The 17,401-nt window shown below is 45.2% G+C and overlaps 1 protein-coding gene across 2 annotated transcripts in view; it reads left to right on the top strand.

The window, feature by feature from the left end:
* Positions 1-17,401, top strand: part of plod2 (procollagen-lysine, 2-oxoglutarate 5-dioxygenase 2) — a 181,640-nt gene that overhangs the window by 83,772 nt on the left and 80,467 nt on the right. For both annotated transcript variants that reach the window (XM_070883673.1, XM_070883672.1), the window contains exons 4-5: positions 8,385-8,548; positions 17,256-17,368. In XM_070883673.1, the coding sequence (XP_070739774.1) occupies positions 8,385-8,548; positions 17,256-17,368 (277 nt within the window). The remainder of the gene's footprint in view (positions 1-8,384; positions 8,549-17,255; positions 17,369-17,401) is intronic.

The raw sequence follows: 17,401 nt of genomic DNA, 5'->3' as shown, positions 1-17,401 counted from the left end.
AGAAACTTCAACACTCAGAGTTGTTGACCTGTGGAATTCCCTACCACAGAGAGTTGTTGATGCCAGTTCATTGGATATATTCAAGAGGGAGTTAGATATGGCCCTTACGGTTAAGGTGATCAAGGGGTATGGAGAAAAAGCAGGAAAGGGGTACTGAAAGAAATATCAGCCATGATCTTATTGAATGGCGGTGCAGGCTCGAAGGGCTGAATGGCCTACTCCTGCACCTAGTTTTTATGTTTCTATGTCCTTTTGCAGATTTTTTGTGTCCTCCTCACACATTGCATTTCCTCCCATCTTTGTATCATCACCAAACTTGGTTTCGTTACACTCGGTCCCTTCTTCCAAGTCGTTACTATAGATTGTAAATAGTTGAGGTCCCAGCACTGATCCCTGCGGCACCCCACTAGTTACTGGTTGCCAACCAGAGAATGAACTATTTATCCCGACTCTCTGTTTTCTGTTAGTTAGCCAGTCCTCAATCCATGCTAATATATTACCCCTAACCCCGTGAACTTTTATCTTGTGCCGTAACCTTTTATGTGGCAGCTTGTCAATGCCTTCTGAAAGTCCAAATACACCACATCCACTGGTTCCCCTTTATCCCACCCTGTTCGTTACTTCCTCGAAGAACTCCAGCAAATTTGTCAAACATGACTTCCCTTTCATAAATCCATGCTGACTCTGCCTGACCGAATTTTGCTTTTCCAAATGTCCTGTTACTGCTTCTTTAATAATGGACTCCAACATTTTCCCAACGACAGATGTTAGGCTAACTGGTCTATAGTTTCCTGCTTTTTGTCTGCCTCCATTTTTAAATAGGGGCGTTACATTTGCAGTTTTCTAATCTGCTGGGACCTCCCCAGAAACATAGAAAATAGGTGCAGGAATAGGTCATTCGGCTCTTCGAGCCTGCACCACCGTTCAATAATATCATGGCTGATCATTCACCTCAGTACCCCTTTCCTGCTTTCTCTCCATACCTCTTGATCCCTTTAGCTGTAAGGGCCGTATCTAACTCCCTCTTGAATATATCCAACGAACTGGCATCAACAACTCTCTGTGGCAGGGAATTCCACAGGTTAACAACTTTCTGAGTGAAGAAGTTTCACCTCATCTCAGTCCTAAATGGCTTACCCCTTATCCTTAGACTGTGTCCCCTGGTTCTGGACTTCACCAACATCGGGAACATTCTTCCTGCACCTAACCTGTCCAGTCCCGTCAGAATTTTATATATTTCTATGAGATCCCCTCTCATTCTTCTAAACTCCAGTGAATACAGGCCCAGTCGATGCAGTCTCTCCTCATATGTCAGTCCTGCTATCCCAGGAATCAGTCTGAATCCGAGGAATTCACCATCCCTGCTGCTACTTCTCTTAAGACTCTAGGATGCAAGCCATCAGGTCCAGGGGATTTATCTGCCTTTAGTCCCATTATCTTACTGAGTACCACCTCCTTAGTGATTGTGATTGTGTTAAGTTCCGCCCCCCCCCCCACATAGCTCCTTGGCTATCCACTGTTGGAATATTGTTAGTATCCTCTACTGTAAAGACTGATACAAAATAGTTGTTCAGAGTTTCTGCCATCTCCATGTTCCCCATCACTAATTCCTCCGTCTCGTCTTCTAAGTGACCAACATTTACTTTAGCCACTCTTTACCTTTTTATATACCTATAGAAACTCTTGCTGTTTTTATATTTTGTGCTAGTTTACTTTCACAGTCTATCTTCCCTTTCTTAATCATTTTTTTAGTCGTTCTTTGCTGGGTTTTAAAAGCTTCTCAGTCTTCTGTCCTCCCACTAGTTTTGGCCACTTTGTATGCCCTTTTTAATTGGATGTGCCGATTAGATTTTGAAATATGCAGATAACGTACTTTTCTGACTGTTTAAGAGTGCCTGCAGAAAACTGTTTGTACTTGACAGAAGTGGATGTGATTCTTTCGGTTTGTGGCGGAAGGAGTCGGCAGAATCACAGCTTGAACTTGTCCTAAAATGTCTGGCAAATGTTCCAGTTATGGTGAAAGTCTGCGTTTTAAAATGCTGAAGGTCTGAGGTTTGCTCACAGGGTTCAATATTCCAGGCGTTCCTCCTAATTTAAAAAATGTAGAGAAGAGAGTGTGTGGGAAGAAGTGTTTAATTACCCATGTTCATACAATGCTTGTTCAGTGTAACAGACCAGGAAAAGCAGAGAAGGAAATGTAACTATAGGTATCTGAGTACCAGCTGGAGTCTCTAATACAAGTTTCAGAACAGCATTTGTTATTGGCTGCTGTACAGGAACATTAACAAATGTTTCTGAAATCTATAGGGACTTTTTTCTTTTTTAAATAGAAAATGCTGGAAATGCACAGTTTTTGCGTTGCAGCCTGGGTCTCTGGAATCACGCGTTCAGCAGAATGCTTTCCTGTAGAATGTTACAATGTGCAGCAGGTCTATCTGTAAACTGGCCGTACTGTGGGAGAGCCCAGCATACCACTCATGCACAGGCCGACAGTGACCATTTGGCCAGTGCATGCTCCTTTGTGAGATCAATAAGTCACTTCAGAGATGGTGCAGAAGTTTGAACATGATCATTGTTTCCACTGTAGCGAAGAAGGCGTTTAATTGAGTTTGTTAAAATTATCAAGTATTTTAATCAGCAGAGTTAATGATGAGTCTTTAATTTACAGAGCGAGGAAAGAGGTTAATAGACATGTATTTACGCAGGCAGTTAAAGTATGGCATGATCTGAGTTACATTAGAGACCAATTCATCTTTTAAGGAAAAAGTGTATAAAAAATGGAGCATCATACAGACTATGGAGAAAGAGCAGAGTAGTGCGATCAGCTTTACATTGCTCTAGCAAAGGGTTGGAATAGAATGGGTTCAATGGCCACCTTCTCTCGGATGCTACCAGGGAGACATCCCTCAGTTGATAGCCCTGACCTAATTCTCTCAGTCTTGTTGCAGGAGAAACTTGTGCACAATGCCCGTGTAAGACAGGGGCCCAGAGAGGCATGCGAGATGTTAGAGAGCTGCCTGCCCCTCAGGAGCAGGCTGCTTAGCTGGTTAGTGCATGCAAATCTAGTCAGCATGGCATCCCGACTGAAGCAGCAAACGGTCAGAAGCTTCCACACCATTCTCTGTCTTAATCCTGAGAGAATTTTGCTCACCCATTCTTAGCTTATTCCCGTTTCAGTGTCAGCTGTGGCTCAGTGGGCAGCACGCTAACCTCTGAGTTAGAAGGTTGTGGATTCAAGTCTTTCTTCAGCGACTTGAACACAAAAAAAACTAGGCTGACACTGCAGTGCAGTGCCGAGGGAGCGCCGCACTGTCGGAGGGGCAGTGCCGAGGGAGCGCCGCACTGTCGGAGGGGCAGTGCCGCGGGAGCGCCGCACTGTCGGAGGGGCAGTGCCGAGGGAGCGCCGCACTGTCGGAGGGGCAGTGCCGAGGGAGCGCCGCACTGTCGGAGGGGCAGTGCCGAGGGAGCGCCGCACTGTCGGAGGGGCAGTGCCGCGGGAGCGCCGCACTGTCGGAGGGGCAGTGCCGAGGGAGCGCCGCACTGTCGGAGGGGCAGTGCCGAGGGAGCGCCGCACTGTCGGAGGGGCAGTGCCGAGGGAGCGCCGCACTGTCGGAGGGGCAGTGCCGAGGGAGCGCCGCACTGTCGGAGGGGCAGTGCCGAGGGAGCGCCGCACTGTCGGAGGGGCAGTGCCGAGGGAGCGCCGCACTGTCAGATGAGACATTGAACCAAGGCCCCATCTGCTCTCCAGTGGATTAAAAGATCCCACGGCACTATTTCGAAGAAGAGCAGGGGAGTTATCCCCGGTGTCCTGGCCAATATTTATCCCTCGATCAACATAACAAAAAAACAGATTATCCGGTCATTATCACATTGCTGTTTGTGGGAATTTGCTGTGCGCAAAATGGCTGCTGTGTTTCGTACATTACAACCGTGACTACATCCAAAACTACTTCATTGGCTGAAATGTCTGAGATGTCTGGTGGTCGTATAAGGCACTATATAAATTCAAGTCTTTTCTGCAAAACCATCACAATAACAAGGAAGAGTGGAGCAGGAGGGAAGAAGACGACTTCTCTTGAACTTGTACAGTGAGCATCATCATGTGGCAGATGGGGAATTTGAAAACGAGACTGCACAAGGGTCTCGGGAGCAAGATCTTCCTCCTGCTCGATGTTGTCCCCTGCATCACTCCCATGCACCAGCTTGATACTTTCACCCTGGGGAGGGAAATTAGATTGCGACACTAAGGATGTGGCATTGGGTGATTCACAGAGCATGAGAGCGCTGGAGGATTGGGGAGTTAATTAGGATGTACCTCTCTCTTTCAGTGGAGACAGAGGAGAAGGCTGCTCAAACCTTGCAGTTTTGGGACCCAGATCTCACGGGTACTTGCCTGAAAAGAAGAATGTTCAAGGAACATCAGACCTTGAATATTGTGTACAGTTTTGGTCTCCTAATCTGAGGAAGGACGTTCTTGCTATTGAGGGAGTGCAGCGAAGGTTCACCAGACTGATTCCTGGGATGGCAGGACTGACATATGAAGAAAGACTGGATCAACTAGGCTTATATTCAGTGGAATTTAGAAGAATGAGAGGGGATCTAATAGAAACATATAAAATTCTGATGGGATTGGACAAGTTAGATGCGGGAAGAATGTTCCCGATGTTGGGAAAGTCCAGAACCAGGGGTCACAGTCTAAAGATAAGTAGTAAGCCATTTAGGACCGAGGTGAGGAGAAACTTTTTCACCCAGAGAATTGTGAATCTGTGGAATTCTCTACCACAAAGTTGTTGAGGCCAGTTCGTTAGTTATATTCAAAAGGGAGTTAGATGTGGCCCTCACTGCTAAAGGGATCAAGGGGTATGGAGAGAAAGCAGGAATGGGGTACTGAAGTTGCATGATCAGCCATGATCTTATTTGAATGGTGATGCAGGCTCGAAGAGCCGAATGGCCTACTCCTGCACCTATTTTCTATGTTGCTATGTGCAAGCTCTGAGCTCAAGGGGGTGTGGTAACGACTCCAGAGTTTACAGGCATCATCTGTGGCAATATCAAGAAATCCTTTTCTTTGCTGCAGGGAACAAGGAGCATTTTGATTGGAATCTACCACAGCGCAGCCATTATGGGGCAGAAATCCAGCAGGAACATGTCCCACCCCAGAACCCAGCTGCAAAATTGCAAATATGCTGATTTTAAGACCGAAACTTGTCAAAAATATGGAGTAAATTTGGCGCCTCTATGTTTTGTATACATTGCAGTGAATCTGTCGAATTCCTGCAACTGCTTCAGCTCTAAAAAGGGAGCAATTTATTTCATCATCTCCTACCGGCTGTGTAGAATGCTTCTACACATCTGGCTGAATTTCATGGAGGGGAAAAGTGCACCTTATTAAAAAATGTACAGCCCTGGGTCTATATCCAAAGCCTGCGGATATTCACAGTCTGGAACAAGGTAATAGTTGTGCAGGCCACAGGCCAACTCTGTTCCATGTGCGTCGCTGACTGGATTAGATGCTGGTCGACCTCGACCAGGGCTGTGCCAGCGGCGGTTGAAGGTGTGAACCAACTCGATTCCCTGAACTGCTCCGGCTGATACTACAGAAGTTGCAAAGGTAGCAAGCAGGATTCAAGATCAATCAATGTGATTTTGTGGCCCGTCTGTGAGCGAGGCCTTCAAGTGCATTTGCTGCTCTGGATTGTGGCTTTCGACCATGCATTAGGGACTGCCTCTGGGCCAGGCTCACATTTGATGAAATGGAGACTTAAATGAAGTACTGGAGCCCTGCCAGCAGCTGTGGAACCATGCCACAGTATGAGTCACTGCTTTCAGGGCAGGAAGAATGAAAATGGGCTACCTGTAATAATTTATGGTAATAATAGAGAACATTTGAAAGAAAAATTGGCTCATTTAATCAACCACGTATGCTGCAGGCATTATCAGTCTAGACAAATAAAGAATTATGATCTGATCCTGCTAAGTTTGGGGCACTGAGCATTTCACTGCTGCAGTATATTGTCTCCTTAAACCTTTTCAGCTTTGTGTGAAAATGCCTGCTGCCAAGTACATGAGCTGTGAGATCACAGATGTAAATAATCTATGTACTGAAGGTCTATATCCTGCTAGAGTTTTTTTTACTTGGTCCTAACCAAATTATCAAACAGGATTGTCTGTTCCTGCGACTGGTTGCATTAACCTTCCTCGTCCTCGCTACAACCTGCGACACAGTTGACCACACATCTCCTCCGTTCAGCTCAGTGGGACCACCCTTGCTTGGTTCCACTCTTGCTTAACTCTGGCAATAGCTTCTCTTCCAGACCCTGCCTGTTACCCTGAGAATTCCCTAAGGTTCAATCCTTGCCTCATCTATATACTGTTTCTTGGCAGAAAAAATCCACAGATGGGGATTAGCTTGACAGGTACACCGATGAGACCCAGCTCTACTGCATCTTCACCACCACCCTTTGTCCCTCTGTGGTGTCAGCGTGTCTGACACCAGTTTTGGATGGGCCAATAATCTATGTACTGAAGGTCTACATTGGAATGACAGAAACAGTTGTCTTCAGCCCAGCAGCCTGAGCAGTTGTTTAATTCTTGTCAATGGTTGAGCCTGTACACAGGTTTGTTCATGTATACATCGTTACTCTCTGACCTTTCCCCCCCCAAAAAAAGACTGGATTTATATAGCGCCTTTCACGACAACCGGGCATCTCAAAGCGCTTTACATCCAATGAAGTAGTTTTGGCGTGCAGTCACTGTTGTAATGTGGGAAACGCGGCAGCCAATTTGTGCACAGCAAGCTCCCAGAAACAGCAATGTGATAATTACCAGATAATCTGTTTTGTTATGTTGATTGAGAGAGAAGTATTGGCCAGAACATCAGGAAAACTCCCTTGCTCTTAGAAATAGTGCCATGGGATCTTTTACATCCACCTGTGAGCGCAGACGGGGTCTCGGTTTAACGTCTCATCCGAAAGATGTCACCTCCGACAATGCAGCACTCCCTCAGCACTGCACTAGATTTTTGTGCTCCAGTCTCTGGAGTGGGACTTGCCTCTGAGTCAGGGGGTTGTGGGTTCGAGTGTGCTGCCCACTGAGCCACGGCTGGCACTGTGACACAAAGGGGCAAGAAGATTCTTGACCGATCGCAAGTTCCGGGTTTCTTGCGCACACGCTTCCTGCGCAAAAACCCAGAACACGCACGGCCCTTAGGATGCGGACAACCTCGTACGTGCCCATAGCGGCCGCAAATTACTGCCCCTCGTGACCATACAGGAGAATTAACTGGATCAGTCCTGACCCACGGAGCACACCTTTGTCCTCCTCTATGATGGGGAATGTGGAGCAGAGAGTGACCAGGACAGTTCCACTTCCCTGCATGAAGGAAGAAGCAATTGTTGTCTGAAATGATGAGACTACAATGTAGTAGCCAGTAGGAAAAGGGACATGCAAGAATGTTCTTACAAACCATATTTAGGATGTTCAGTGCTCTGTTTAGGCATTGTGCTTTCAGCAGACTGAACTAGCAACTATTAGTGCTCAATAGAAGCACAGATACAACGTCTGAAATCCGGAATCCTCGAGACCAAATCAGTGCCGGGTTTTGGGTTTTGCCGTATTTCGGCCCGCCGAAATGTCCGGTTTTCTGACAATTCCGGTTTTCAGAAGTCTGGTTTCGGGACATTGCACCTGCATCCCTGTTTCATTTTACCTTTTACAGCGATCTTTTAGTTTGTCAGTTCAAGGAAGACAAGCTTCACAAAATTCAACCTCCCTGAATAAACGGTAAATGTTTAGTTTTCCCCCATCGCATGTATCTGAGCTTTAACTTGAAGTTTATTTTCTCATTTTCAAATTAAACAAATATGCAGGGAACATTTCAGCTTTTTAATCTTTATGCTTATAATTTGGGAATACAATTTTGAACGAAGTTATGTGGCTTTTGCTACAAAGAACATAAGAACTAGGAGCAGGATTAGGCCATTCGGCCCCTCGAGCTTGCTCAGTACTCCAGGTGTGGCCTCACCAATACCCTGTACAGTTGTAGCAGGACTTCCCTACTTTTATACTCTATCCCCATTGCAATAAAGGCCAACATTCCATTGGCCTTCCAGATCACTTGCTGTACCTTTATGCTAACATTTTGTGTTTCATGCATAAGGACCCCAAGGTCCTTCTGTACTGCAGCATTTTGTAGTCTCTCTCCATTTAAATAATATTTTGCTTTTCTATTTTTCCTACCAAAGTGAATAACCTCATATCTTCCCACATTATACTCCTGAGTCCTGTTTAGCGGTGACAGTCATAAGACATGGGGAAGACATAAAAACCATAAATGTGTTACACTCTGGAATATTCATGTATATTCCTTCCATGTTGTTTTGCAGTTATGATGTTCTCTTTGCCGGTGGTCCTGAAGAGCTACTGAACAAGTTCCAGCAGTTCAATCACAAGGTGGTATTTGCTGCTGAAGGGCTTATCTGGCCGGATAACAGGCTTGCAGACAAGTATCCTAATGTTCGCAGTGGAAAGCGATTCCTTCATTCAGGAGGTAAGAATTTCTGTAAAGTGAGAAACGTGTTATGTTATTTCAGACGTTGTCAGGACCGAAGTGGTCAGCCTTCCATTAAACAAAAAGAATACTTCCAGTTGACTGCAAGACTTTAGGGGAAAAAATACTTCCGCATCTTGTAGGATTTCAGCTACAAGTGACTCGATTGCTTCAAATGGAACAATTGGAGTTACGCCCGTTTTTTGGGGGCCCAAGTACGCCAAAAAAAAATGTTCTAAGTTTCCCTGGTGGATTTCTTCATTTTGGCGTGGCCTAACCCGACTTTTAGTTTTGGGGGTGGAGCCTTGATCTGCACCACAAAGATTGCTAATATTTGTTTTGAAGCAAATTTATGAACAAGGTGAACATTAGTTGCTTTTCTGAAGGGGACAGCGGGAAGAAGTGATGTAAATATTCTTCTTTAAATATTTCCTTCCTTTCTCTGCGCCCCCCCCCCCCCCCCCCCCCCCCGCAATGTAAATGTTCAGTTTCCCCTCTTCCCTGTGAGCTTCAACTTGAAATGTATTTTCTCAATTTTAACTTAAATAAATGTGCAGAGGACTATTTTCCCCATGGCGGGATATGTAGTGGGCAGCCGCCCATTTTGTGGTCCTTGACTAAGTTATATTTCACACCCCAATCATCCCTCACCGTGTGCTTTTCTTATGATTTGATCTTTCACACCTCTTTCTACTGAAGGATAATCGTTACTTTCCCCGCCCTGCAACTAGTGGGAGCACCAAAAATATGGCTCCTAGATATTTGACCAATTGAAGCATTTCTTCTTTTTTATCCCTCCTTCCAAGTGGTGTGACGGGGCACTGCTCCGTACGAGTAAAGCTGAGCAGTAGGACAACTTTGGCTGGGCAGGCATGCGGTAACTGTATATTTGGAGATCGATTTTGCAGACCTAATTAAACCACCCCCTTTATGGTTTTACCCAATGGGATTAGGAAATCCCCGAAACGCAGAACATGGACTCTTTCCAGGCTGAATTAAAAAATTGTCATGATAAATTAGGGCATGCAATGCTATGAGGCCAACTGGACCATGTACACTGCATAGAATTACATGGAATTTTTCACACAGATACAGGCCTTTCGGCCCAACTGCTGTGTGCTGGTGTTTATGCGCCAATATTACTATATTGATATAGCAGTTGTTGCTGTCATAGCTGCTATCACGGCACTCGGTCTGTGGGTTAACGTTCCTTTATATTGCTGCAAACATGCTAAAGCGAGAAACATGCTCACCAGTCTCCTTTTTTAAATACCAGGCTAATGTTGCCTTTATCATCAGCAGACTTTTACTCTTTCTTTAGTCCATATTTTAAAACCCTTTGGTATTTTTTGTGAAAGAAAAGTGTATATAATTTTGTTTATAAAGCTTTGTTGTAGTTACATTTGTTGGCAAGCAAAGCTTGGGGAGTTTTCTAAATGACTGAAGTTGAATAAATAGATTGCTATTTCTGATTTCTGCCAGTGGCTTTAATTAATCAGATACTGCATCGTCCAGCTAGTTGGTTCTGGCAGCCTCTTGGCGCAGACGGTGAGTCTCCGTGGTCATGGGTTGCAGTGCCAGCACTGTCTGTCACTTCACCCTACAGACCACGATAGGGAAGGGGGTTGTTAGTTTCAAGTGGTCCTGTGGGATGGAAGGCCTTGCCATATTTTGTAATGCATGTAGAACTAATGAGAAGTTGGCTCAGTCCTTCTTTAAATGCACTCCACTGGTCAAATGTGGATCAGCATTGATTGCACGCCTTCCAAATGGAGAACAATTTTAAGAATAAACGCTCAGCTAAGCATTAAAGATGAAAGGTATAGCCAAATTTGATGGGCTTGGGAACTTTAGATCTCTGGAAGCTTTGTGGTTCTGGATGGCCTTTCCTGCAATTTGAGGGACTCTCAGATTCATGGAATTAGTTATCTAGAATATAAATAGCCAGTTGTCTTTGTGAGTGTACTCAAAATAGCTATTGAACATAAACCCTAAGCGCCAACTTGACCCCGTTGGTAGCCTCAGAGTCCAAAGGTTGTGGGTTCAAGTCCTGCTGCAGTCTCGTGTACATAATGTAGCCAGGCACTTTATTGCAGTACTGGGGGAGTGCTGCATTGTCGGAGATGCCTTCTTTCGGATAAGAAGATAAATATGAATATTGTAAGGGGAGGAAAACCGATACCTGAACTGAATTGTAGGAGGTTCTGAGGAATCGGAAGTTCCTCTGTCTTTATAGCGATTGTAATTTTATGTAAAACTCACTTATGTTTGTAAAGCACTCTGATACTCTTGCTTGAGTGGGGTTTAAAAAGGGGAAGCAGCAAAGCACACTATGTTGCAAAGCTTGATGGTTAATGAACCATCATAAGTAGCCAATAATGCATTGACCCTTAGCACAGACTGATAGAAGCTGAAAACACACACTCCGTACTGAATAATAAGGGCAGTGCAGAGTCAACAGTCTAGAAGGATAGCATACCCTGGGAAGCAAGGTCAATTGACACCTCATGAGGAACTGAGGCAAAGTTGAACACATTCCAGAAGGGTGACACCATGGGAGATAGACAGGTGGGGGAGAACCAGTCTGAGCAGTAGGCCAATCGGTGGTTCTGTAGGAGGGTCGCACAAATCGAAAAATCTGATAACTATGCTTGTAGAACTCTTGTACTTTTGAAGTGTTCATCGGAACATTTCCCGAGCATGTTCAAATAAACAATGGTTAACTGAGGTTTGGTCTGAGTGATTCCATGGTCGCTATACAACACGGGCGTGAATATGGGCAGGTGTCGACTCCTTATATCCGGGAGTCCACCTTGAGGAAGAGACATAGTCTTTTTACCCCAACAAATATAAAATAAGGAGGTGAATGCAACAGATCCCATGGGACTATTTGAAGAACAGAAAGTTCTCCCAATGTCCTGACCAACATCCCAGCCTCAACAAACACCATCAAAAACTGATCTGGTTCTGTCTGTGTAAATTAACGGCTGTATTTGCCTGCAAAGCAGTATGCACTTCAAAAATTAATTCATTGGTTATAAAGTGCTTCAGAACGTATTGAGAATGTGGAGGTGCTATATAAATGCAAATTTTTTTTTTAAACTCCCTGCTATTGAGCAGCTCAATAATTCGACAGAGAAACCTAAAGGTACAGTTATATTAATTGCTCTGTCTTACTTCCTTTTAAAGAAAATTACAAAAATTTAATCATTTCAACTATCTCGGATGCAGTAACAGTGTTCCCTCTAATATTTTTTCCATGTGCGGTCCCTTTAACTGGCTGTGCGGCCCATTCAAATTTTCGTGCAAGCGCGTTTCTTCCATGTAGAAGGCGGTGAGTGGTCTGCGCCGGACCTCCAGACCACCACACGGCTTAGTGGAAACTGTTATATATGTAAACCTGTAAATACCTTGTGTAGCCACCAGCGGGCTCATCCCCTGGAGTCCCAAGGGATCCCACAATCCCTTGGGAGTACCTGTACTTAAGGAGGCCTCACAGGTTGGAGTGGCACTCTGGAGACCTGCAATAAAAGACTAAGGTCACACTTTACTTTGAGCTCATAGTATCTAGTCAGACTCTTTATTCATACATAACACAAACGTTGGCAACAAATAGTGAAAACAGTCTGTATCTACCCTGTTGAGTCCTTTATTCAATGTAAAGACCTCAATTAGATCACCCCTCAACCTTCTAAACTCAGTGGACTACAAGTCGAGTTTTATGCAACCTTTCTTCATAATGTAACCCTTTAAGCCCTGGTATTCTGGTGAATCTGCGCTGTAGCCCCTACCAAAGCCAATATATCCTCCCTGAGATTCAGTGCCCAAAACTGTACAGCAGATGGGATCAGAGCAAGGCTTTGTACAACTGAAGCGTCACTTCCTCACTCTTCTACTCCAAACCTCTTGGGACCAAGGCCAATATTTAATTTGCCTTTTTGTTTACTTTTTCTGCCTGTAGACTGGCGTTTAATTATTTGTGCTCAAGAACCTTTACCCCGCCACAGCTCCTGGGGCCCAAGTTTCGGGCTGCGCCGACCTGGACGCCCGTTTTTCGCGCCACAAAGTGCGCCTAAAAAAAACTTACCTATTCTCCGGCTCCCTGCAGATCCTCTGCAGCTGGGCGCGGCGCAGCACGAGCTGTGGGGGGCGGAGCCAGGTCCCTGCGCTGAAAACAGTGCCAGGACCTCTGCACATGCGCGCTACAGTGGGCACACATGTGCAGTAGCTCCAGGCACCCAAAACTGTGTGGGAGGGGCCCGAAGCACGCAGCCCCTAGGCCTGGCAGAATGGCCTCACTGGAGCTGAGTGGCTAAGGAACCCCTCCCACCCGACCCGACCCCCGCTCCCCCCCCCCCGCAGACTCGACCTCTGCTTCCCGCCCCCCGACCTCCGCGACTCCCCACCCCCCCCCCCCCCCCGGAGACCCGACACCACCTATCTGTAAATCCAGCCCGAAGTCTTGGGCCTGGCCGTTCAGCCTCCTTCTCTTCCTTCCCCCTCCCTCCCTCATTTCTCCTTCCCTCCCCTCCCCTTCCCTCCCTCCTCTCTCCTTCCCTCCCTCCCGCCTCTCTCCTTCCCTCCCTCCCGCCTCTCTCCTTCCCTCCCTCCCGCCTCTCTCCTTCCCTCCCTCCCTCCTCTCTCCTCTCTCCTTCCCTCCCTCCCTCCTCTCTCCTTCCCTCCCTCCCTCCTCTCTCCTTCCCTCCCTCCCTCCTCTCTCCTTCCCTCCCTCCCTCCCTCCCTCCTCTCTCCTTCCCTCCCTCCCTCCTCTCTCCTTCCCTCCCTCCCTCCTCTCTCCTTCCCTCCCTCCCTCCTCTCTCCTTCCCTCCCTCCCTCCTCTCTCCTTCCCTCCCTCCCTCCCTCCTCTCTCCTTCCCTCCCTCCCTCCCTCCTCTCTCCCTTCCCTCCCTCTTCCTCCTCTCTCCCTTCTCCCCCTCTCCACCCCCCACTCCCCCCTTCTCCCCCTCCCACCCCCCTTCTCCCCATCCCCTCGCTGTCAGAAACACAGACACTGACAGACAGAGAGTGAGAGACACACACAGACAGACAGACAGAGAGATAGAGACACTGACAGAGACAGACTGGGGGGCTGTCCCAGCACGCTGTTGGAGGGCTCCCGGTGCTGCAGTCAGTAAGTAGAAAATGTTTGTTTTATTGATTTTTTTTTTTAATTTATTTTTTATTAAGTTTTTTTGATTGATTTATTGGTTGATTTATTGATGTATTTATCATTTATTATTGATGGCTCTTTATTTGTAAAACTGAAGTGTTTAATGTTTGTAAACTTCCCTTTAAACCCCCCCCCCCCCAACCATTCCCTACGCCTGATTTGTAACCTACGCCTGATTTTCTAAAGTGTAGACAAGATTTTTTCGAACGTACAAAAATCTTCACTTACTCCAAACTAATTTAGAATGGAATAAGTTTTCACTGCCTAAACTTTGAAAACAGGCGTAAGTGGACGGTCACACCCCATTTTGGAAAAAAAAAATTCTGTTCCAAAGTGAAACTGTTCTAACTGACTAGAACTGGAGCAAACTAAATGCCGAGAATTCAAATTTCTAAGATACTCCGTTCTACACCAGTTGCTCCAAAAAAACAGGAGCAACTTGGGCCGAAACTTGGCCCCATGGTCTCTCAACAGTAAAAAAAAAACTAAATCAGAGTTGTCTTTCTCTGCTCCACAGTGGATGGCCAGACACGTTCCCACATTGGGAAAAACGATGGCAGATGGAGTTCAGTCTCTTTAATTATTCATTCGCTGGCATCGTTGGCAAGGCTGGCATCTATTGCCCACCCCTATTCTCACTGAGTAGGTAACGGTGGGCCGCCGCCTTGAACTGCTGCAGTCTGAATTTTGTAGAATTTTTGATACAGCTGAGTGGCTTTCTCGGCGATTAAGAGTGAACCACTCTGACGTGGGATTGCAGTCACATGTAGGCTAGTTGGCAGATCTCCTTCCCTGAAGAACTATCAATAAATCACTTGGGTTTTTACAGCGATCCGACAGCTTCATGGTGACTTTAACTGATACCAGTTTTACATTTACTTTTTAACAAAAAATGAAACTGAATTTGGTGCCATGGTGGGATTTGCACTCCAATTCTGTGGATTGTTAGTCTAATAACATGACAACTATGCCACCATATATTTAGGCTGTCTGTGTTCCTTTATAATTTCCTGCTCCCATTTACACAATTTGACTATGCCTTGTAAATTATGTTGCTCATTATTCCAAGGAAAATGGGATCTGTCTGATAATTTCTAGTCTCCTACAATGTTTGTCATATAGATGTTTGCATCTCTATTCCAAGCTGTCATTAGAATGGTAACCATAGTTACTGTACACTTTGTACTGCAGAATGCAGTGTGCACTTGAAATGATTCCACACCAGAGTGAGAACTCTGTGGCTACTGGGGAAGAGCAGAATCTTAAGCGGGTAACACAGCGTAAATGTGGTTTTGTATCTGTACAGTGGTATCTGAAGGCTATCCAGCAAAAGAGGAGGCAGGCCTGAGAAACAGACTTTTAATTCTAAATAAAGCCAAAGAAAACCCAAGGAGATTGTAAGCAGTGTTTGCTCCATCGGAGGATGCTGAGCACCTCGAGTCTCGTCAACGAGAGCATGCAGAAAGCAAGCGCGGGCAGCGGAAGGAGCGTGCGGAAAACCAGACTCCCCACCCACCCTTTCCTTCAACCACCATCTGTCCCACCTGTGACAGAGACTGTAATTCCCATATTGGACTGTTCAGTCACCTGAGAACTCACTTTTAGAGTGGAAGCAAGTCTTCCCCGATTTCGAGGGACTGCCTATGATGGTGACTGGAGTTACTGTTACCACATAGGGTCCTGCGAATCCTCCACCTTCCTTTGGAATGATTTTTCAGTACAGAACTGCGTGTCTACTGTATCTCAGATTTTTGGCACGATTCCCAAGAGGTCTGCCTTTAATGTGAGCTCTCACTCCCCACCCCCCACAAAACTTCCAAAGAAAAGTGGTTGCAGACATTCCAGATTAAATGGTGACGTCAGCAATTTAAAGTATATATGTATTATTTAAATCTCATGGCCCAAGGGATCTCCAGACACAGTGTGATACAATCTCATTATATTTAACAACAACCAGTTGTCCGATTGTTTTGCTTATCAGTGCAGTGCTTTTTACTTCAGTTAGTGCAAAGTGACAAAATGCTGACATTTATTAATCTAACATTCTTCGCATCTTGATCAAAATGTGTCCATCATAAATACAAACAACTAGGTATTTGAAAAGCAGAAAGCCAGTAGCCTTAACTTCCCACTTGGACAGGGAAATTTACAATTTGCCACTGTAAATGTGGCAGACAGCTGACGGCACGCTATGTCTGCAGCAATAAAGCTAATCATTACAGTGTGCCAGGTTAGATGTCGATATTCCATGACCAAACCTCTACAGTCACTGTTGATCCGTACAATGAGTGTGTGTGTTGTGGTAACATATCCTATTAGCTATATGACGTTTGAAACACTCCTGCCCCCAGATTGCAATCTAACCGATTGTGCTAAAGAATGTACATGTAGTTAATATGCTGAATTCCTGAAATAGAGAGCTTTCTGACGCAAAGGCGAGCGTGCTACTATTTGAGAAAAGCTGACGGCCAAAATCCATTGTACTGTCCCAAATATTATCCTGAATGAGATCAGCAAATGTAGCACGTGTTAAGGTTTGAAGCTTGGCATCTTGTGATCTGCATAGCTGAGTAACTACACTACAGATTGTGTTGTGTATCTGTAAAGCATGCATTTCCATGTTCCGCCACCAGGGAGTGCATCCCCTGAAGTCCCAAGGGATCCCAGTATATAAGCCAGCCCCTAAGGTCTGTTCCTCACTCTGGAGTGTCTTATTAAAGACTGAGGTCACTGTTACTTTACCCTCCCTGTGTCCAGTCTCATCTGTGTTAGGAACACAACAGATTGCATTTACCCACTAAACTATTAGGGAGCTACAAACTACTAACAACAACAAAGTGTCTATTGACTGTGTCAACCAGTGAGTTGCATTGCGTTAGCCAATGAGTTGGAGACGGGGAGGGACTTAAAGCAGGACTCACAGCAAGCAGTGTAATTTACAGCAAACAACTTCTATTTACTCAGCAAACAGAGTCTGTTTAAACAGCTCGTTGCAGCAAACAGTCTACAGAATCTATTTAAGAATAGACTCTCCGAAATACAGCAAACAGAATTCACGGCCAAAACTGTGGATGACTTTGTACTACAATCCTTGTACGTTTTCTTTCAGGTATTATTGCATATGCTTCTTCTATTAAAGTCTCCCAATAAAAGTAGGCTAATTTCTCCAGCGAAACGCAGTCAGTGGAGGATAGTTGCATCCAAATGATGTGCGTAAAATCGATCCCAGTCACTAGCAGCAGTGATTAACGGGGGAATTACCCAATCATCTCCATTTTGGCTGGGAATAGTGATGTCATTATATGCAGCCACAAAATTAAGGGAACACATGGGTTTAAATGTGCAGCCTCTGCATACAATTTTTATTGTGAGTCATTTATTAGAATAAAATGGTATTCTCATTTTTCACCAAGTGGATTCTCTCTTATTCAAACCAAGCTGTAGACTCAATTATTTTTACTGTTGAAGAAATGTTTTGATTATATGACTTATATTTTTGTGGAAGACTTTGTCCTACAATCCTTGTACTTTATTTCAGGTATTATTGGATATGCTTCATCCATAAATCGCATTGTCGCGAAATGGCAATTGCAAGATAACGATGATGATCAACTATTCTATACCAAAGTTTATGTGGATCCTTTAAAGCGAGTGAGTAAATTATAAGGAGAAGATGATGAGATC

This window comes from Pristiophorus japonicus, chromosome 6 (assembly GCF_044704955.1).
Source record: "Pristiophorus japonicus isolate sPriJap1 chromosome 6, sPriJap1.hap1, whole genome shotgun sequence".
Lineage (NCBI taxonomy): Eukaryota > Metazoa > Chordata > Chondrichthyes > Pristiophoridae > Pristiophorus > Pristiophorus japonicus.
The sequence above is the reverse complement of the archived record's forward strand: the minus strand, read 5'-3'. Positions and strand labels throughout refer to the sequence as shown.